Raw genomic sequence first — 21,397 nt, 5'->3', positions numbered from 1 at the left:
TTGAATCCCCTCTCCTGGGTGAGTATGGACGATATATTTAAAACATGAATCACATGCAAAGTGAGATCATTGGAAAAAATACAAACAATTGATTTTGTATTTTAAAATGGGCGGGAAGAAAAAAAAACTTCAGTAATAATAATAATGTAAAAACGGTTCCAGTCAAACCAAATGAGCCATATTTGACTCGTTCTGATTGATGATTTGACTTCCTGCCCTCTCCTCAGGCACGTCCTCTCAGAGCAGCTCGCCGGCCTCCAGCACCCCCAACTCCCCCGCCGCCTCTCACCACATGAGGCCGAGCTCGCTGCACGGCCTGTCACCAAAGCTTCACCGTCAGTACCGCTCTGCACGCTGCAAATCCGCCGGTAACATCCCCCTGTCCCCGCTGGCCCACACGCCCTCCCCGACCACCTCCTCCCCGCCGCCCCTCAGCGGCCACACGGTGGGCAGCTCCAACACCACGCAGACGTTTCCTGCCAAGCTGCACTCCTCCCCTCCCGTCGCTCGCCCTCGCCCCAAAAGCGCAGAGCCGCCCCGTTCCCCTCTGCTGCAGCGGGTGCAGTCTGCGGAAAAGCTCGGCGCTCCCATTCTCCCCCTCTTCCTCGTCTTCGTCGTCGTCATCGCCGTCCCCTCTGGCGGGCGGGGTGTCGCTACGGAAACACAGCCTGGAGGTGTCGCACGGGGACTACAGGAGGGAGTCCTTCCACTGCGAGCACAGCCTGCAGAGTCTGCTGGAGATGGAGGGAGAGAACGGCCCCGCTCCCGCCCTCTCCTTCGTCCTCCTCCTCGCCCTCGCCTCCCATGGGCGGGGAGATCGGAGGCCTGAAGCCGGCGAGGAGGATGGGGAGGCAGGAGTCGCCGCTCAGCCGGGACACGCTGCTCCCGACAAGAGAGAGAGACACCCAGACTACACCGCCGGAGCTGAAAACAGAGAGTCCGGCTGCTAAAGCTAAAGAGTCCAAGATCATCAACGCTGACAGTAAAACCACAGCAGAGGTCGTAAAGAGCAACACCTGTGTGTCTGCAGCGGAGGACAAGACGAGTCCAGCAGCGAGCGCAGAGACCAAGACGAACGCTGGAGACAAAACTCCAAGTGCAAGCAGCTTCAGTTCTGATGCAACAGCCTGCAAGAGTAAACTCAGCGAGAAAATCTCAACTGTGAGCTCGACAAAGAGCGTCCAACCGCAGGACAGTAAGCAGCAGCAGAGTGTGCAGGCGGGCAAGCGGGCCTGCAGCTAAACCTCAGGAGAGCGCAGAGGTGAAGGTGAAAGCCGCCGCGGGGACAGAAAAAGGAAACGTGCAGAAAGTGTCGACTGCAGAGACGTCCAAGCAGCGCAAAGCCCCAGAGAGAGGAGAGCGAGGGGGAAACCAACAGAGGCGACCAAGGTGAAAGGACCGGCCCCTCCCGTCCCGTCCCACGGCCACGCTGCAGTCAGACCCAAAGCGGAGAAAGTCTCGAGCGGTTACCGCGGGGCCAAAGAGGAGCGAGCCCACCTGGAGGTCCTGGAGGAGAACCCGATGTCCCCCTCCTCCACCGCGGCGTCCCCCTTCTCCACAAAGTCCCGCCCAATGTCGCCGGGAGACAAAGCCAGCTTCGTCACCCAGCTCACCAGCGTCGCCAAAAACGGTCCTCGGGCCCATGAAGGGGGGGTCGCAAGAAGGGCCAAAGGGAAGGACAACTCCAAGTCGAGCGAGGAGAAGCGAGGCGGCGCGGCGGGAAAAGCCGAGGCTCCGTCTGGAGGCGGCCGCCGGGGAGCTCAGGCTGGCAGCGGCGAGCGCGAACCAGGCGGGAGAAAGGGAACAGCCGCGGCTCCAAGCATCACTGGTGATAACAAAGTCAAACTCTCCCATGTAATGCCTTCTACTGTAGCATCGCCGACATATCCTACATCATCATCATGACTCTCACCGAGATGGGGAGGAGGGAGGGGCTTGAACCGCCCAGAAGAGAGAAAGACCAAATAGATGACGACATGTCAACAAGATGTGAAGGAAGAAGATGTGTGCTCATGGTTTCATAATGTAGGCTCGTGTATGTCCTGTGTGTTCATCAACGTGTGTTTAGAGAGAAAATGTCTTCATGCATGTTGGACACTGTAAAAAACTCAAGAGATATAAAAAAAGGAGAGTTATAAAGCAGACCTAAAGGTAGTGATCACTGTGAACAACTTTTCAAACAAATGTTTAAAAAAAAATGTGTAAACGAGCAGGAATCTGTCGTCAACGGGCATTAATCATATTTCACTTATTTACGTTCAGCGGACGTTCTGGAAAAGTTGGGACGTTATGTTAAACATCAAATTTAAAAAAGCAGGATGTGATGATTTGCATTTTGCTGAAACTGAGAAATGTTGTCGTTTTTGGTAAATGATTTGCTCATTTTGAGTTTGATGTCAGCAGCAGGTTTCTAAAAAGTTGGGACAGGGTCGTGTTAACTCTGTCAGCGTTTAGTGAAACCGAGGAGATCAACGTCGTCTGCTTCAAATTCAAATTCAATTTATAACTTTAAAAACAAAAAACAATGACATTTCTCAGTTTCAACCGAGCAGTAACCTCCGATGTTGACAAATGAAGCCGATGCTGAAGTGTAAAATCCTGCAGTTCCTGGAGTGTCCACTAGAGGCTGGCTGCAGAAGCACAGGAAGTCACATACACACCCATTCTAAAAGCCTGTTTTTACAGCAGAGATGAACATGTTTACAGCCTGGTTCAAAAAACTAAATAGGTGTGATTAGCTCATGTCTGGATGGACACACACTGTCTTTAGTTTAATGTTTTGCAGATCATCACATTCTGTTTTTATTTACACATAACCAGGGGCGTGTCCAGATTTTTTGGACTGGGGTGGGCCCGACTTGTGCAGGGTGGCCTGAAGTTTGTACACACACATGAATGAAGAGCGTTTGACCCTTTCTGTCTGCACGGATCACATCGACCTTTAGGAGACACAATATAACATCAACTCCTAAAAATATGTAACCTTAAAATCAAACATCTGCACACTGAAAACTACGAGCTGCCTGATGCAACACAGCCTGAAGCCCCGCCTTGGCAAGGCTAATATCCAATCATAGTCAAGGATTTTGGGTTGACACCTGGGGTGGCCAATAAGATTTCAAGGGGGCCCAAGCCACCCCTCTGGACACGCCCTGCACACAACGTCCCATCTTTCAAAACAAACACACATACTGTATTCTCATTGGTTAAGAGTTGAGGCGTGTCGCGGTGATAGAAACTGGACAAAGACACCAAAATGTTTGCCGATATTGGAATAAGAGGGAGAGTTTTTTTGTTTAAGGGCTGAATTTCAGAAAGAGGATTATGAGGTGAACTTGCACAGGGACACTATGCAATGTGCGGATAACGCCACTTTGTTTGTTTTTGGTGTCCCAGATTTCTACGTTTACACTGAAGCTCGAGACGACAGAGCACGAGGGTTTGCAATAAGCCGAGCGAACACTTTCAGTTTCAATGTTTGTTTCATTCATTACAGTGAAATGTGCAATGATGTTTTTTAAGGCTGTTTGTGTGTAAGAACAAAAATGGAAGTCGACACAGTCACGTTTCTTTTTTCTATGAATTCAGACAAGGTTTCTTTTTCACGTGTGGAGGAAAGTGATTTTTTATTTATTTAAAGATTATTTGTTTTGTTTACAGTGAAATGTTTAAAATAATATGCAATCCAACAGTGCCCGGTTCTATCAAAACTGAGCACCCTTCTCATGTGACAAAGTAGTCTAGACTACACACACACACCACAACACACACACACACACACACACACACACACACACACACACACACACACACACAGGCTGAGAGCATTTTAAACGCGGGGTTTAGTTTGTGCAGACTTGTCTTAGACTGCCCCCTTGTGGACAATATTACACGTCACCAGAAGTCCAGAACAACGTGAAGGTGTGAGCTTTGACTTGGTCTGAACATTTCATGAATTCTAACTCTGCCAGTGGACTCACTTAGACCCTCCAGATGAGTCTGAACTGTCACTCTTTATTCAAACCACGTGTCATGTCCGTAGAGGTCTTTAGGACATTACCTCCTTGTTTCATGTTTTCTGTGTTATTTAAGGATATTGCACTTTATTTTGCATCAGATATTTCTATTTATTTGTCCTGTAAATTAATTTTGTCGTCTTTGTGTTTCTATTTATTGAACTTGAACTTTTATTTATCAAACTTTTTTACACATCAGTTGGTGAAAATCTGCTTCACTAAACTGAAATTAGCGATTTATACATTTTACATTTAGACATAGAAATCACCCCCCCCCCCCCCCCCCCCCCCCCCCCCCCCCATAGTCTGAAGTTGTGATGTTGCTGTCATAGCCATCTTTGTCATCAAGTGTTTGCCTTCTTGTTATTTTTAAAGAAAAGAAACAAACAACTGTCGTAAAACTTCAACTAAAAGCCCGTCCTGATGTTAAGGCCTTAGCCTGGTGTGGCTGCACGTTTTGACAGATGAGACCGCTTTGCATTCATTGTTGGAGAAGTTTGCAGATAAAAAATAAATTCTATAAAGATGTGCAGCAGGTTGCCGTGGATCGGCTGTCTTACAAAGCAAAATCAAATTAGTGATTCCTAATTCTAATTCCTAATTCTTCAACTATATACGATTTGTTTACACAGTTGAATATTCTTTCTGGTGTAAATTTACATAAATAGTAAATAATCTTATCTTTGCTGTGCACGAGTTTGTTAAAGGCCTGTCTGGAATTGACTCCTGTCCTGAATAAAGGCAGGGTCATTTCATAGACTGGAATAAATCAAAGCCCGGGCTGTTAATTGAAGTTGTAGTCTCTGATTGTTGTTGTCCATTTCATTGCTCAATATTTACTCACCACTGTTGTGAAACCAATGCAACAAAAAGCCCATAGTGCAGAAATGTAATAAAAAGCGGAGAAATCCCTCTTTTTGTTTGAGTTTATTGACATAAAACACAAGAACATGAAGTTCAAACAGAAGGAGAGCCAGAGGTGCGCTCTGATTGGTCCTCTGTTGACCAATCACGACAGAGCTAACACGTAGCGAAGATAAACAGGAAGTGATTTGTAGCGCTGCGCTGTCACTCTTCAGTGATTTGTTTTCTTTTCTTCCTAAAGACTCGAAGTAACAACGACAAACCTGTGGAGGTTTATTCAGAGGAGACACAATGACGCTGCTGAGCTCAAGGTAAAGACGTAATGTCAGAGTGTTATTACTCCTGTAGTCCGCTCTACACTGTGAACTATCATGCTTCAAAAATATCTTTATTATAACTTTGAGTTCATAAATGTGAAGTTTAATGATTTTCTCGACGCATCTGTTATTGATTTGTAAGTCAACTTCGTTAAATTGTGCAGTAAACTATGAAGTGGTCAAAACTGTCGATAATTATGATTTTTTAAACTGTTTTGAAACATTTTAATCTGTTTTAATGATGAAGTGGACCAGGAAGTAAAAACATCTAAAACACAAACCAGCAAACTCCTTCACGTTGACAATTCATTTGTAAAATTGAAACAGTGTGAATTACCTTTCTTGGCGATGTTTTTACATTTATTTTGAACATTTTACAAATAAATAAAATATACAGACAAAGCTAATAACAAAGAGCATACAAGTCCATGTTCAGAGAGTTTGATGGAACAACATGTCTCTAATCCTGTCCCCCTTTTTCATTTAGATCTTTATCTAATTCATCTTAGACCTCAACTTTCAAAATAAAATAAAAGAATTCAGTTAACCAGCTAAGCAGCACATCAAATATATAAGAGACAGACCTTACATCTGATCTTGATTCATCATTTCTACATCTGTTTCTGTGTAGTTATACAGGATAAAGCTTCAGGGATAATGCACATTCATAACATTCTGTCATGTGTCAGTTTAGCCTTCATGTCTCGTTTTCAGGTGAGAGACAGATCAACAGACACACGAGGTGTTGACACATGAGACAGTTTAAGGACAGACAACAAGTGACATTAAAACAGGACCGTTATACTCGACACCTATAAAACACATCAGATACCTTAAAGTCAGAGACAGAGGCTGATGTTAGGGACAGCACATGAAGGCCTATGACGTCTAACAAGTTGAAGACTGAAAGCAGGACGTAGGCTCGACCGATATGGATTTTTGGGGCAGATATCGATATTGGGGAGAGAGAGAATCTGATTCGGATATATCTGCTGATATCTTTGTTCAATCTGTAGATTTAGATAAACACATTTATGCAGATATCAAACTCGTGTGGAAAAGATTTATGATGAAGACAAGATGGTCACTCAACTGGAGAGTAACTCGGCGTGAACGTGCGTCGACACTCTGGAGAGGGATGATGTTTGTTATAATCTATGTAGCGCCCTCTGATGGTGAAAGAGAACTGCTCGTGTGATGCAGTGAAACTCAAATGAAATTCTGTTTGACCAGTGAATAAATCCATTAATATCGGTGCATTTCAGAGATAAAATTAGCTGATGGCGATAGTCATACTTTAGCGTACTAGATATTTGAAAACACATGTCCGCTTGTTCAGCGGCCTGATCGTTACATCGTCTGTATTCATTGATACGATGAACCTGTGGAGGTAACCATGTAGAGACACTCAGTATGAAGGTCTCACTTCGCACTGAAGAAAGTCAGGAATGGATTGAAATGTTTACAGAAATAGTTTTTATCTTACAGCCCGACTGATTCAATAATAATGAAAGAACATGTTTTCTCCTCAGTTTGAGAAACTCTTCATCCCGTTAAAGTCCTGCTCACTCCTCCTCACAGTTTACACCTTTAGAGCTCTCTTCAGGGCTAAGAAGCTTTGTGATGAACTTTGACCCCAACAAGGATCTAATCTAAAGTAGATTCTAAGAAAATTAAACTCAGAAAACTTCATGATTCTACAAACGTTCTTAGAATTGAGTCACTCTCTTAGTATTTATTAAGCTTTGTGAGTCCAGCCTCTGATTCTTTATATTCCTGCCCAGCTGCACGTCGTCTGCTGCTCGCTTAATAAGAACTTAATAAGAACCATGAATAAGTACTGATGTTCAGTTTCAGGGGAAGTGGGCTGAATGTGGGTGAGAACAGCGTAGCAGCGCCCCTCGTGCTGCAACTAAATCAACATTCCTGGAGTCACACGGTGCAGTCACATGGCTCCTCTCTCAGAGAATTATTAACTTCACTGCAGCCGCCATCTAACCGTCCAATCCAGTGTGGACGCTGCGTTCAGACTGAATCATGTTCTGTGCATGTGTGCGTCGCCCATCAGGCTTCTGTTTCATGTTCCCTTCATGTCTGCACAGGTTGCCATGGAGATAAGAAGCGCCTTCTCACGCCTGTTATGAATCCCAGCTCCTCGTCGGTCAGCTTGGAGGGCCAGCCCCCCGACGATGAGCTGACGGAGGATTGGCACTTCCTCACCGCTGAGTTCAACGGGACTCAGCAGCTGGAAGAGAGCCGGGAGGACGAGGACGCCGAGGAGGTCGAGGACAGAGGCAGACTCAGATCCAAGCTGGTCTCGGCGTGGAACAGTGTCAAATATGGTCTGTGTCACCGCTATGACGTCATAAAATAACGAGGGCGGGGCGATGAGGCAGAAGACAGGATCAGGGTTATTTTTTTTAGATGATGTCATTCTGTCAGTATGAAGACGATCCTGATAAAAAATACAACTCTCCATTTATAGATTCACTTTAATTTTCATATATTAGCACCAGCAGGTCAAAGACAAAGTTCTGATGTTGCATTTCAAAAGTAGACAAGTGAGACCTGTGATTACTTCACATATGGTGGCTGTGGCTCAGTGGTAGAGTTGGACGTCTCTCAATCAAAGGTCGGGGGTTCGATCCCCAGCTCCTGAAGCAGATCTCTCTAGAAAAACAAACTTTTAAGCATGATCAGATTTGTTTTGTCTCACTCTGTGAAAAGGCTCATTTAATGTTTTATCTCAAACCCACGACTTCTGTTCTGAGGCTGCTTTGTCACATTGAAGAAGATACACTTAATTATATAATCTTTTATTCCTTGGTCAAGAAGACACTTTACCCCAAGTTGCAAGAAACAGACTTCCATATGAAGACATTTCCTCTGTGGGATTGTCTGTTATCGTTATAAATATGAAAGTTTTATCGCCCTCCTGACGAGATCGTATCGCCCCGCTCTAACTGTGAATGTGTTTTTATAAGAACAAAGAGTTGTTGAGATGACGGTGTGTGTCTCTGTCCTCTTCGTCTCTTCAGGCTGGTCCTTGAAGCAGAAATCCAAATTCAGCAGAAGCTCTCCGGTGATCATGTTGGGAAAGTCCTACGAGCTCAAGGATCAAGGTGCGACCTCGAGCGGCGCTCAAAACGTCCGTCAAAGAAAATATCTCACGTGTTAATCCTGTGTGTGTGTGTGTGTGTGTGTGTGTGTGTGTGTGTGTGTGTGTGTGTGTGTGTGTGTGTGTGTGTGTGTGTGTGTGTGTGTGTGTGTGTGTGTGTGTGTGTGTGTGTGTGTGTGTGTGTGTGTGTGTGTGTGTGTGTGTGTGTGTGTGTGTGTGTGTGTGTGTGTGTGTGTGTGTGTGTGTGTGTGTGTGTGTGTGTGTGTGTGTGTGTCAGGGGACAGAGAGCACTTCCGGCGCTCCTTCACGACTCTCCTGTGGTTGACGTACAGACGGGGTTTCCCTCCGCTATCAGGGGGCTCTCTGACCACCGACAGCGGCTGGGGGTGTGTCCTGAGGACGGGGCAGATGCTGCTGGCACAAGGCCTGCTGCTGCACCTGATGCCTCCAGGTGACAGCTCTCACATGCACACTGCAGCACCTGAAGCTACATTACTGTAAACAAGCTAACGCTGCAGGAAGCTAATTCATACTTTCCTGAGATAAACATTTATTTTATCAAACTGCAGAATGACTGCCTGCCGACTGTTGTTGTCAAAGTGGCATCTAGCTAACATGACTGAAAGCTAGGTAGCATTAGCATCAGCTAATTTATGAGCTAGCCATGAAAAACCAGTGCAAAGTCAAATTTAGAATAAGATCTTATTTCCAAGTTGCAAACTGCACAACTTTCAAGGAAATCAAATATCAGACATTTGGATTCTCCAGAGAATCCCTGTGGAAGTCCATATCTGGTGTCTTATGGAAGTCTTTTTGTACTTTTTCTTCCCTGACATAATGTGTTTGTTATTTTGAGGTTGGACTTGGTGTGCGAGCCAACGTGTCAGCAAAGACGACTCGGACCTTCAGGTGAGCAGCACCGGGCGAGGGCTGTATTTAAAGGAGGAGGAGGAGAAGAAAAGCCGACGACACAGCTTGGATTCCAACCTGAACAGACCGATGGAGGCGACACACAGACGGGTGGTGACGTGGTTTTTGGACCGTCCCGCGGCCCCCTTTGGGATACATACGCTGGTGGAGTTGGGGAAAAGTTCGGGGAAGAAGGCCGGGGACTGGTACGGACCGTCCATCGCAGCTCACATCCTCCGGTGAGACCAAAATAATGTTGTAAACACTCCAGTTTACCTCTCCAGACTTAAAGTCTTCCTATGTGATGTTTTGATCCAGCAGATGTCGCCCTTGAGCACCAGCATGAAACCAAAATAACTCACGCTGCATTGTTGTGTTAGCATGCTAATGCTAGTGATCTTTATTCTGCTGGTATCTTCACACTGCATGTAAATTTACCTGAAATGAGCGTGATCTAGAAACACAGTTAAGCAGTGAGTACAGTATGTTATTCTTCTTTTCTCTAGTCCCTCAATTAAACAACTTTTATACACGAGGGGAGGAGTCAGCCGGCCGTCCTGGCGATGTAAACAAAGTGAAGATAGGACTCTGAAAACTCTGAAAACATCACAGACAGTGGGACTCGGGTGTTACATCCATTGTAGACAGTCATGACTCACAGAGTTATTTTCAGAGGAGATACTTGATTTATATATTTAAGTGTGAAGAATCACATATTCAGACTTTAATGGAGGTGTAACACGTTTCATTTTGTTTTCAGGAAAGCCGTGGCGGCGTCAGCAGACGTTCCCAATCTGGTCGTGTATGTTGCACAGGATTGCACCAGTGAGTGATTTCTCTGCAGAAGGATCAGAAACAGGATTTTAGAAGTGTATGTGAAAGCAGCTACATCAGTAGCGGGTGTAAACAGGGCCTCAGTCTGGTCTTCCTGTGTGTGTTTTCAGTTTATTTAGAGGACGTGAAGCGGCTGTGTGAGCGACCTCCTCCTCAGTGCTGGAAGTCCGTCATCGTTCTCGTTCCTGTGCGCCTCGGAGGGCAAGATCTCAACCCCTCCTACATCACATGTGTCAAAGTAAACAACCATATTTCACACATTTTGTCTTCCTGTGTGCCCTCTGAGGTTCTTCACACCAGAGACTCTGAGGTTTCAGGGTTTTAAAGACTCCGTGTCCATGTTTACATTGTGGTTTAACGGCTCAGTTTTAAATCAGCTCTGTGGGTAAAGTCAGAGAGTCTGACAGGAAGTCTCCTCTCCACAGAGACTCCTGACGCTGCAGAGCTGCATTGGAATCATCGGAGGCAAACCAAAGCACTCTTTGTTCTTCGTGGGCTTCCAGGGTACGTGCAGCACTCTGTTCGTTATCATTATGTGCTCAGCTGATTGATGCACGCTCACTTCTTCTATTTGTGCTGTTGAAAAGATGACCACCTGCTGCACTTGGACCCTCACTACTGTCGGCCCACGGTCGATACAACCAAGCAGAACTTTCCCTTGGAGGTAAGAGGAAGTTCTGATTCTCTTCTTCTGCTTTCTCTCTCAGTCTCGTTTCCTCCTCTGACAGCCGGCCTCACTCACCGTAATCAAAGTCGAATAGAATAATTAATTCCTGCAAAACCTTTTCTCTGCTGCGTTGGTTTAAAGGTCACATATTATCAAGAACACTCTTCACCATGTGTCTCTAGTCCGTCTACAAACCCCCCAATCATGAGAAAAGTCCATCCTCTCCGTCTTTTGCCTGCTCCACTTTTCAGAAAATGTGTGCTCAAACAGGCCGTTTGGAGATTTTCCCTTCATGACATCACAAAGGGCAGGAGCCCCTCCCCCAGGTGGGTGACACTCCCACAGCTAGGTGTTTGTTCTGCCCTCTGAGTCTGCCTTCTCACCGTAAACAATAGAAAATGGAGCGAGAAAGACAGAGACACCCAAGCCCTTCCAGAGAGGGGGCGTGGTCAGACACCGCTCATTTACATATTTACAGACACAGGACTTACCTTGACTGACAGCTGACATGTGACTTCTGAGCAGAAAAAGAAAACTACCTTATGAGCAAAAAAACAAATGTATGTAGTAAATGTATTTAATATTTTATTCTTTCAACAAATCTCTCTAAATCTGTTGTTGTTTCTTTTTTCAGTCATTTCACTGTAAATATCCCAGGAAGATGTCGTTCTCTCGCATGGATCCCAGCTGTACCATCGGGTTTTATGCAAAAGGTCAGAAGGACTTTGAAGCAATGTGCTCGGCTGTTAACGAGGTAAGAGAGCGTTTTATTTGTTTTATTTTTGTTCTCATTTAAAGAACGTCTGGCTTGTAAAGATGCTGTTTTTGTAGATCTTTGATATTTGAAGACGTGTCTCTTACAGCGACGGGAAACATTTCAAATGTGTTCCCTGACTTCTTCTGACTAAATAATCTTAAAGGTGGAGTCAGTAGCAGCTTGTAAACATAAAATTCAAACGCGGCCCCTCCTCCTCCTGGGCTCACTCACTGCAGGACGTAGTATGTACGTTTACTGCTAGTAGCTACACTGCAAGCTACTGCACGCTAGCACAAGCTAACACAAGCTAACCGCTGGTGTTTGTCACCTTCCTGTCCAACAGGAAGTAGACCAACTCCACGTCCACGGGTAAAAGACAACACAAGGTTCACCCTCGTTTTAGAACGATCTTTATCCACTTGGTGTTTCTCCTCACTCTCATTATATTTTCTCTTCTTTGCTGCTACATCCACGTCCGTCATATTCACTCCTAAACTCACCTGCTGCGCTCTCATTGGCTGGAGGAAACACACCAGCTCCGCCCAGAAACGTCCCGAGTCAACCAGAACAAATCAGAACAGTAAAATCCAGTCAGAGGACAGAGTCTCTGCAGACACAGTCACCACCACACATGTACGGAGGCCCAGAAGGGACAATGGAGCAGCTTCACTTTAGGAGAAGACTGTATTTTATTTTGAAGGAGACAGCCAGCTTTACTTAAGGAGAAGACTGTATTTTATTTTGAAAGAAGAAGCTGCTGACTCCATCTTCAAACGTCTTGTGCTTGTGTCTGTTTCTCCCGTAGGTTCTGACCACGTCTGCAGAGATGTACCCCATGTTTATTTTTGTGGATGGAGCGAGTCAGGAGGAAGAAGAGTCTTGCAGAACGTCCTCCAACGACATCACCTACATCCAGAGGAACGCCGAACACAGACACGTGGTGACGAGCAACAGCATGGACGAGTTTGTTCTGTTGTGATCACGAGAGGAGTCTGCACTGACAAACCTCCAAACCTCACGGACCCTCAGAAGAGATCAAACCTTTAATCAAACTGTATTTTTATTGCTCATATCTATTTGTATTTATTGTTTTAAGAGGGGAACATATCACTGCATGTCACTTATTCATTTATTGTGAAGAATTGAGATCAAAAGGACAAACGTGTTTCTATGAGTCTATTTTTGTGTCGGTGACAGGATGTGCTGCCTTTCACTAGATTAGAAAATTAAATCTTCACAAACATGTGACTCACATCAGGAGAAGAAGAACAGATGTTAAATAGTCACTTCACTCAGAGGACAAAAAGTACTGAAACTGTTCCTATGATCTGCTGTCGTTTATAGAAATAAACAGTTTATGAATAAAAAAAAAGAGACGTTTTGTTAATTCTCTACACCGTGTCTACACACTTGATGTGTAGTTTTTATTTTAGTGCTTCTTTCTGAACCTTTAGGTGTGTTTGAATATTAGTGTTGTGGTGGGTTTGTGTCTGGCGGTCCTCTGTTTAGTGTTGTAGTCAAGACCACAATCACCGAAACCAAGCGGCAACCTCATTTGTTGAAAACCGAAGCTGATGCTGAAGTGTAAAAATCCTGCAGTACCTCGAGTGTCCACTAGAGGCTGGCTGCAGAAGCACATGAAGTCACATACACACCCATTCTAAAAAGCCTGTTTTTACAGCAGAGATGAACATGTTTACAGCCTGGTTCAAAAAACCAAATAGGTGTGATTAGCTCATGTCTGGATGGACACACACTGTACGGGGGGGTGAATGTTTTGATGACTCATCAGTTTTGATTTGATGAAGGATAAGAGTTATTCACAATAAGGCGTGTAGCTGACCTGATTGACAGGTGGGCGCGGTGTAACGGTTTGTCAGGAGGTTTAAAACCCGCCTCAGCTCCAGCTCTCAGCCTGTCGTTAGGTTGACTGAAAGTTAGACTGAGACAGCATTTCCAGCATGGAGACCGTCATCGATGGGACTCCAGCGCCCCCTGCAGGAACAGGCGGGGGACGTCACTCAGGGTCAAACATTCATATTTACAGTCGATGGTTCTTAGGCTGTTCTCACACTGCAAACCTTAATGCTCATATCTGATTTTGTGCTAATGTTTGATGTAGAGACACACAACATTCATCAAAAGTGAACAAACACAGAAAACAGGACACGTTGGTGAACTGCCATCTGCCGTGATGGATTAGTAAACATGATAACCATTAAACCTGCTTCTCATCAGCTGGCTGGCATGCTTACGTTTGTTTTAGCTCAGAGCATCTCACACTCAGAGAGCCAACAGAAGGCTGTGGACAATCCTTCCTGTTCAATAAGCGCTACTTAGAGGTTACGAGAACTATGAGCACTAATGTGTGAACTGGGATCAGCGCCAGCATCAAACCTGCTGCTGCTTACGAGCTCAAACGCTGCAGCAGCTTCACCTCAGAGTAAGTGATTTAAAAAGATATAATTCTGGGATTGCTCAAATTAAAACAACATGCCCTGCTCTTGTTGTAGAATATGTTTTGGAAAGATTTATAGAAAATTATGAATCTCAGATTCAAAGAGTTTTACTGCAAAGAAACGGACAAGATTGTGTAGAAACTTCCTTTATTAATATTTATCTTTGGGCGCCATAACCACGTCTGTAGTCCCTCTTAATTCAGATACAAGGCAGATTAGGAAGCTCACGTTGACACATTATGGTATGTCCCCTTGTGATAAATAAAAAAATATAAATCCCGCTCATTCATTAAAGCGTTTTTCACACATGCACAAAACTTCTGAAAAGTGCCAGAAATGTTCAGGGTGTGCTTTGTGTATAAACGCAAACAGAATCTGGATATTCCTTCCAGCCCCACGTGTAACATTTCCGCAATTTTCAGGAAGGTTCAGGACGAGCAAGTGGGCATGTGATGTTAATATCCTGCATCCAGTGTGCGACAGGTGTGAAAGCACTTTTTGTTTACATCACTCTGTAGGCACGGCTCTCATGTCTCGACCATACTGCTGAAAATACAGATGTGCATGGTACTGAAGTTCAGGCAGCACTAGACGAGTGCAGAACGCTTGCTCTGGCTTGGTCAGGTTTTTCTGTATCTGATAACCCAGGATAGTAACGGTGTCAGTCTGCCAAGGTCTCACCAGGTCCTCCAGTTCCTCGGGGTACACCCCCGACCTGGCCACACATTTCCGTCTGATTCTGTTTGTGGTGGCTCTCAGGAGAGCGACCTCGCTGTTCAGCCTCTCCAACCCGTACTTTTCTACCTTTTCCAGGAAGATCTGGAGGAAAAAGTCATAGAGCAGCACGTCCAAAGTGTTCCAGGCACTGATCTGATCTTTAGTGTCGTCATCTAGGTGAGTAACGTCCTGGAGGGACCGCGTGTTGAGGCGGACGTACGCAAGTTCCTCCATGTTCAGATCCAGCAGGCTGCCCAGGAGGATCAGAGACTCGTCAAAATGCTCCGCTATCATAACCAGCTGGAACGTCTCCTCGAGCAGAGACAGGTCAGTCCTCCAGGTGGTGTTCCACTGCTGGCTGTCGATACCCAAATCAAAGCTCATCGGGTTCCTTCCCAGGCAATTCCCGGGTTCTTTGGGGTCCCAGAATGCGTCGGGCGACTCCAGGAAAAGAGACAATGCCGACTTGTGCCCCGTCGTCTCCGCTACCTTTTTGGCCAAAATGAATGCAGGAACCGTGGAGGTGTAGTACGAGAAGACAGACTCAAATGTCCGCAGGGGTTCACGGAGGATGGTGATGTAGACAGCGTTCTCTGGCATCACCTGCTTCAACTGCTCGACGTCCAGTCGCATGTTGCTGCAGAGAAGGTCGTACTGAGAGGAGTCGTCGGGTAACTCGTCCACAAATTTAGCCCTGAATCTGAAAACGAGGACAAAGAAAGACAAAAAGCATCACCAACCAGAGCAATCCTGAGATTTAGTGTCTACTTAGCATTTAGCATTAGCCCAAATGCAGTTAAAATGCCCAACTGCTAGACTGTGGCAGATACAAGGATTCAGGATTCAGGATTCAGGATTCAGGATTCAGGATTCAGGATTTAGGATTTAGGTTTTAGGATTCAGGATTCAGGATTTAGGGTTTAGGATTCAGGATTTAGGATTCAGGGTTTAGGATTTAGGGTTCAGGATTGAGGATTCAGGATTCAGGATTCAGGATTCAGGATTCGGGGTTTAGGATTCAGGATTCAGGTTTAGGATTTAGGGTTTAGGATTCAGGGTTTAGGATTCAGGATTCAGGATTTAGGATTCAGGATTCAGAATTGCAACCTCGACATGTAAAGAAAACTAGTATCTTGTTACAACACGGCCAAATTACTTAATTGGAACATAAGGTCTTGCCTCTAACAAGGCACATCATAGTTTAGGATTTTGGAGTGGTACCCGGGTTGACCAATATGATGCCACCCCTCTGGCCACACCCCCGTGTAACTGCCAACAGCCGAAGATTGCGGGGGGCAGGAAACATTTCCATGGTCTCCCACCAATCAGAGATGTCGCTGTGACACTCTAGGATTATGGGTATTGTAATTATTTTCCTCCAAATTGCAAATAATGACATCATATGAACTTTTGTTTCTACAGGAGCATAAACCATCGTTTCACACTCAGGTAGCTCATCGTAGATACTTTGGATGGTTATGACATCACGGCTAATAATCAAATCAGCTATGGAGAAAAATAAACATCCTGAGTCACACTGTTGAACTTTTTGTGAATATGGAGAATGAAGGATTACAGCGCCATACTTCTCTGGGTAGCTGAACTGGTAGCTGTGATGAGGGAAAGCGAATGTGGCTCTGTCACGTTCTCCCATGCGGAACAGCAGGTTTTGGACGGTGCTGCTTCCTGTCTTGTGTGTTTTGAGGAAGACAACGGGAGGCGTTTGAGTCCGCGGCTTCATCATGTTATAAGGACTGCCATCTTTTGGAGCCTGATGGTCGTCAGAGGGATGTGTGTCACTTCTTCTTTTGCGTTCTTGATAATGGTGGTCATGTCTTGAGGAGCCTGCAGGATTGGCTGCAGGTTGCGCTTTATCTTTCACCAGCTTCTTGTTCCAACCTTTGTGTCGACCATGACGGCTTTGGAAAGAAAAGGAAAACGCAAGGATTCAAGAAAAGCAAAGTATAATACCAACTTTTACCCAATTTGAGTCCAATACAGACACATAAAAGTTATGTAAAAACTGGAAATGAATGCATTGTGTCACTTACCTTGACTGCTGCAACAAATAAGTACCTACAAATATAAGAAGACAGGTGACCCCCAAGGTCAGCATGAGACCTGTAACACGATATCTCCAGAGCTGGTTGGCCAGCCGGTGGATGGTCATGTCTCAGCGGTCCAGTTTGACCAGACTTTGTGTTTTGTTGGTTTCCTTTGTGCCAGCATTTCTGTGAAGAGCGGTGGACCGTCCACTCTGCAGATTAACGCCACTGACACACCTCTGACCCCACCTTCTTAAGCTGATCAGTCAGCCTGTCAAAGGGCGTCCAGCTCGCAGCGGTAAATAACAGTCAGCCATCATGAAAACACAGGGATATTTACAAATGGACCATATCATATTAAGATGGTGAATGCTTGAGGGGATTTAGTGAATGTACTGTTTGAATTGTTCAAATCTGTACACCCACACACACACACACACACACACACACACATACACACACAGTCGTGGCAGATGGCAGACGTTTTCCTTGTCGCTGTTGCTTTTTCTAAATATTGCCAATGGCTTTGCTTGTGGTGGATGAATGTTGGGTCTTTGTAAATAATGAAACAAAGTAAAGTGTCTTGAGAAAACATTTATTATGAATCAGTGCTTTACAAATACAGAATTATAACGAGGGATAATAGACAGGCTTAGGAGGGTCAACTGGGTCAGACATTTTCAGTTCTTGCTCTACAGTTAGGAGATTCATTGAGTTTTTGGGCAGCAGTAGCTCAGTCTGTAGGAGGCTTGGGCTGGGAATCAGAGGGATGCCGGTTTAAGTCCTGGTGTGATCAAGCCTTGACTGGTATCTGGAGAGGTGCCAGTAACCCCTCCCCCAGGTGGGTGACACAGCTAGGTAGTCTGTCTACAATCCCCCCAATGATGAGAAAAGTCCATCCTGTCCGTCTTTAGGCTGCTCCACTTTTCAGAAAATGTGTGCTCAAACAGGCCGTTTGGAGATTTTCCCTTCATGACATCACAAAGGGCAGTAGCCCCTCCCCCAGTTGGGTGACACTCCCACAGCTAGGTGTTTGTTCTGCCCTCTGAGTCTGCCTTCTCACCGTAAACAATAGGACATGGAGCGAGACAGACCGAGCCGACCCGAGCCCTTCCAGAGAGGGGGCGTGGTCAGACACAGCTCATTTACATATTTAAAGGTACAGACACAGAAACAGCCTGTTCTGAGCAGGGCTGAAATAGAGGGGCTTATAGGCATGATCAAATACAGGATCAGAGTGGATTTAGAACAAGAAACTTCACACACATGTTTAGAGGAGCTCTGAGACTTATTTACACTGAAGAAGAGGAGGAGAACATGTCACCTTTAAATAGGTATTGAAAAATTATGTCATCTTGGAAAAGGAAGCCAAAGCACTTATAACATTAACACATTTTGAGACATTTTAACATCCAAAATACCCCAAAAAGACAATCTGGAAGCCTGTTTGAGGTTTAGGTGAACACAAAACATGCAGCAGCTTAATTACATGCGCGGAGATTGTAGCGCTCGTTGGCAGACAGTCAATGAACTGACTGAAGTCACTGTATATAAACGTCACTCCCCCATCCCATTGGCTCAAGCTGAATTCTCAGGAGAATATCCTGCTGCTGTTTCTCACATTAGCTCACTTGGACTTGCTGCAGAAAAAATACTTATACTAGGAATCTGAAAGGAGAAACTCTGGGTGAAATCTGAGTGAAAAATTTGGCTGTTTGCATTCACACATGCAGCTCCACCTGGAGTTTTTCAGGAGTTTTTTTCAAGTGTGAAAGCCAGGTGGAGACGGGGCTTAAGGCTGAAAAGAGATGTTTTCATTTGGGTAGAGGGGTGGAGGAGTGGAGGGGTGGAGGGGTGGAGGGGTGGAGGAGTGGGGGGTGGAGGTGGGTTAGTCCAGGCCCCTAAATGTGATTGTTCTTCCCCTGGCACTAATGCCATTTCTAAGTAGTAGAGCGCAGTGGAGCCCCGTACAGCCAAAACCTTGTTCTGTGGAAAAGCAGCTTATGGCAATCAACGTGTGAGTACACACTGTGTACACACACACGCACGTGACGGTGCAGAGTGTTTAACATATGGACACACTGAGCTTAGAGTGAACACCTGGACTGACCCCAGGTAGGCACATTGGATTTAACTCCCTCCTGTCCTCCTCCCCAAACTTTTGAAGCTAACTGACGCCCACATTATAAGGCTACTGTATTACATTTATAATGAGAAACTGAAACCTGTGGCGCTGGTCGTTTGTGCGCTCGCCCCATGTATGGAGGCTGTTGTCCTCCAGGCGGGCGGCCCAGGTTCGAATCCCACATGTGGCTCCTTTTCCGCATCTTATTCCCCATTCTCTCTCTCTCTGATTTCTGACTCTATCCACTGTCTTATATCTACAAAAAAGGCACAACACACCAAAAAAAAAAAAAAAAAAATGAAACCTATAGTCACAGAATTGAACAAGGAAATCACCAAACTGGAATAAAAACAGACAATAACAAACCTTTTTTCTGTTAAAAATGTCCACTTAACTTTCCCCCCTCGACCAGGCCGAGGCTCATGGCTCGAGTACAACAGAAGCTCCTGGAGGAGTCCTCGTTCCCCTGGATGACGTGATTGGTACGATTGACCCCAAACCCCTCCACTGTTGGTGCAGTGATGACGATATCTTGGTCTGATCAGATCTCCCCTATAACGTTCAGAGGGCCGCTGCCTCTCACCCGGCTCGTTCTCTCTCGCACCGATTCTCCGTCTGCACTGAGGTCCGGAAGAGACTGACCTCACGGAGCGTCTGAAACTGTAACCACAGTTCAGGCCAGGTGAAACCCATTAGACTTAAATCGGTTGCCATAGCTACCAAGACAACAACAACAACATGAGTTAAATACACAATGTTATGATTAACTTCTTTGTCTTGTACCATCATATTTCTGGGTTTTTAACTTTGTTCAACATCATTTCTAAGTGGACCCCCCTGGGACAATTGGACACTTCTTCTGAGGTAGTAACGGGGATGTTACTGATCAGCTGAGCCAGAGGGGGAGGGCAGTGCTGTGTGTGTGTGTGTGTGTGTGTGTGTGTGTGTGTGTGTGTGTGTGTGTGTGTGTGTGTGTGTGTGGATGTGGAGCTCCAGCTGTGTCGAGCTTACACAACGCGGGGGACGAAATGTGAATTCACAGACCGGGACAGGAATATAATACGCAGCTGCAGAATCAATATGAATGTCTTAAGGCGTAACAAGGCCAGCACTTCAACATAGCATGTTCCCTTAATGTCTGATGTTACAGTAAGGTCATTTTATGATTTAACTCAGTAGATGTCTTACAGATTGGTCCTTTAAAGGTGATGATTGCTGGTGGAATGGGGCCCCTTATGAATTTTCCTGCTCAGGGCATCATAAGACTCTAGAAACGCCTCTGCAGAAGACCTACAACAGTGTTTCATAAACACACAAAGACGCTGAGTTATACCATATTTTCCTTCTCTACCCGTTGTTTTGTTTGTGTTCTTCTTTTCATCTGCTTATCACTTGACGCCTTGGCCGTGTTGTTTCTCTAACATTCATCCCATTAAAGCATATTAACACTGATTTGAATTGGCCTGCTCTCCCCTCCCCCACGCCGGCTCCTCGCTCTCTCATCCCCCACTGAAGCGCAGCCTTCACTGGGCATGCGGGAAGCTGACGAGCCGGCGGATGGGGGCGCTGCTGAGTCGCTTCAAGCCGGGTCCCTGTGATACAATCTACAGAGAGAGAGAGGAGGGGGGGGGTGAAGGAAAAAAACCGACTGGGCTGGTCGGTCTTTGTTTCTGGCTAGGAGGAAAAACCGATAGACGCTGCAACCGTTGAGGACTCAAACGTCGCCTTTTACCACTTTGTGTAAGTCAACTTTTTATTTTGTTTAACACAGAGATGCTTCCGTCTGTGTTTGCCGATGTTTGTAGAGTATTTGTGGTGTTTTTTCCGGGTGTTTTTACGCGGAGAAAAAGCCCAGACCGACATTACAGTCGCTGCTGTGGCGCGGCGGTAATGAATGAAATGTGTTTTTGGAGATGAACTTAGAGCGCAGCACCGAAGCCAAAGGTACGGGAGGCGAGTTGGATCAATCATCTCCAGCGATGAGAGATGCTTTTACCTCTCACTTGTCGCCGCATCTGGACAAACATCTCCACAAACGGCACAGTTTTCTGCCTAATTGGCCTGGGAGAGCATGGCCGGCTTGGCTAACCCGCTAGCATGCTAGCCTTCACATATTAACACTGGCTTTTACTTACGCGGTAGCAGTATTCGATGTAACACCGGGTTTAACAGCTAACGTTACATTATGTACTATCATCAACTGTACACTTGTCGTTTTATCGTCGTCTTCACGATTATGTTTGACGAATTCTCTGCTAGTAATTGAACGACTTGTAAGACCGAGAAACAACACTAATGTTCGGGTTAAGCTACAAAGAGCAGTCCACTCAGGCTAACAGGTGTTCTGTTGAGATCTGCTGCCTTGTCGAAAAATGCTACGACCCTGAAATCTTAAATAATAGAGTACCAAAATGTGTTCCCCATACTCTAATAATGCATAAGGTCGAGTGGTGAATTAATATTAAGTTATTTTGTCAGTTGCCTTTATTAAATATGTGATATGGAGAGAATATTATATCGTTATGCGCTTTGGTAGCATTTTTCTACAAGGCGGCAGATCTCGACATAA

The 21,397-nt window shown here is 45.4% G+C and overlaps 3 protein-coding genes across 3 annotated transcripts in view; 2 read left to right on the top strand and 1 right to left on the bottom strand.

Moving 5' to 3' along the window:
- Positions 1–2,267, top strand: part of LOC110004733 (microtubule-associated serine/threonine-protein kinase 1) — a 42,923-nt gene extending 40,656 nt beyond the window's left edge. Inside the window, 9 exon segments of the mRNA XM_065964762.1 lie at positions 3–18; positions 228–601; positions 603–764; positions 766–1,224; positions 1,226–1,367; positions 1,370–1,623; positions 1,625–1,670; positions 1,673–1,773; positions 1,776–2,267. Of these exon segments, the coding sequence (XP_065820834.1) occupies positions 3–18; positions 228–601; positions 603–764; positions 766–1,224; positions 1,226–1,367; positions 1,370–1,623; positions 1,625–1,670; positions 1,673–1,773; positions 1,776–1,832 (1,611 nt within the window). The 3' untranslated portion in view covers positions 1,833–2,267.
- A 2,124-nt stretch (positions 2,268–4,391) lies between these two features.
- LOC110000670 (cysteine protease atg4da) lies at positions 4,392–12,854 on the top strand. Its single transcript, XM_020656008.3, has 11 exons — positions 4,392–5,191; positions 7,300–7,539; positions 8,236–8,319; positions 8,593–8,766; positions 9,172–9,463; positions 9,985–10,049; positions 10,169–10,296; positions 10,484–10,562; positions 10,646–10,722; positions 11,360–11,479; positions 12,288–12,854. The coding sequence occupies exons 2-11, from the start codon at positions 7,338–7,340 to the stop codon at positions 12,459–12,461; spliced, it is 1,395 nt and encodes a 464-aa protein (XP_020511664.2). The 5' UTR covers positions 4,392–5,191; positions 7,300–7,337; the 3' UTR covers positions 12,462–12,854.
- Positions 12,855–14,081: 1,227 nt separating this feature from the next.
- LOC136183000 (galactose-3-O-sulfotransferase 2) lies at positions 14,082–17,126 on the bottom strand. The gene is made up of 3 exons (XM_065964389.1): positions 16,710–17,126; positions 16,245–16,577; positions 14,082–15,358 (listed from the first exon to the last, which is right to left on the bottom strand). The coding sequence occupies exons 1-3, from the start codon at positions 16,826–16,828 to the stop codon at positions 14,449–14,451; spliced, it is 1,362 nt and encodes a 453-aa protein (XP_065820461.1). The 5' UTR covers positions 16,829–17,126; the 3' UTR covers positions 14,082–14,448.
- Between the last annotated feature and the right edge of the window lie 4,271 nt (positions 17,127–21,397).

This window comes from Labrus bergylta, chromosome 16 (assembly GCF_963930695.1).
Source record: "Labrus bergylta chromosome 16, fLabBer1.1, whole genome shotgun sequence".
NCBI classification, from domain to species: Eukaryota; Metazoa; Chordata; class Actinopteri; order Labriformes; family Labridae; genus Labrus; species Labrus bergylta.
Note: the sequence above shows the minus strand (reverse complement) of the source record. Positions and strands in the feature narration are given on the sequence as shown.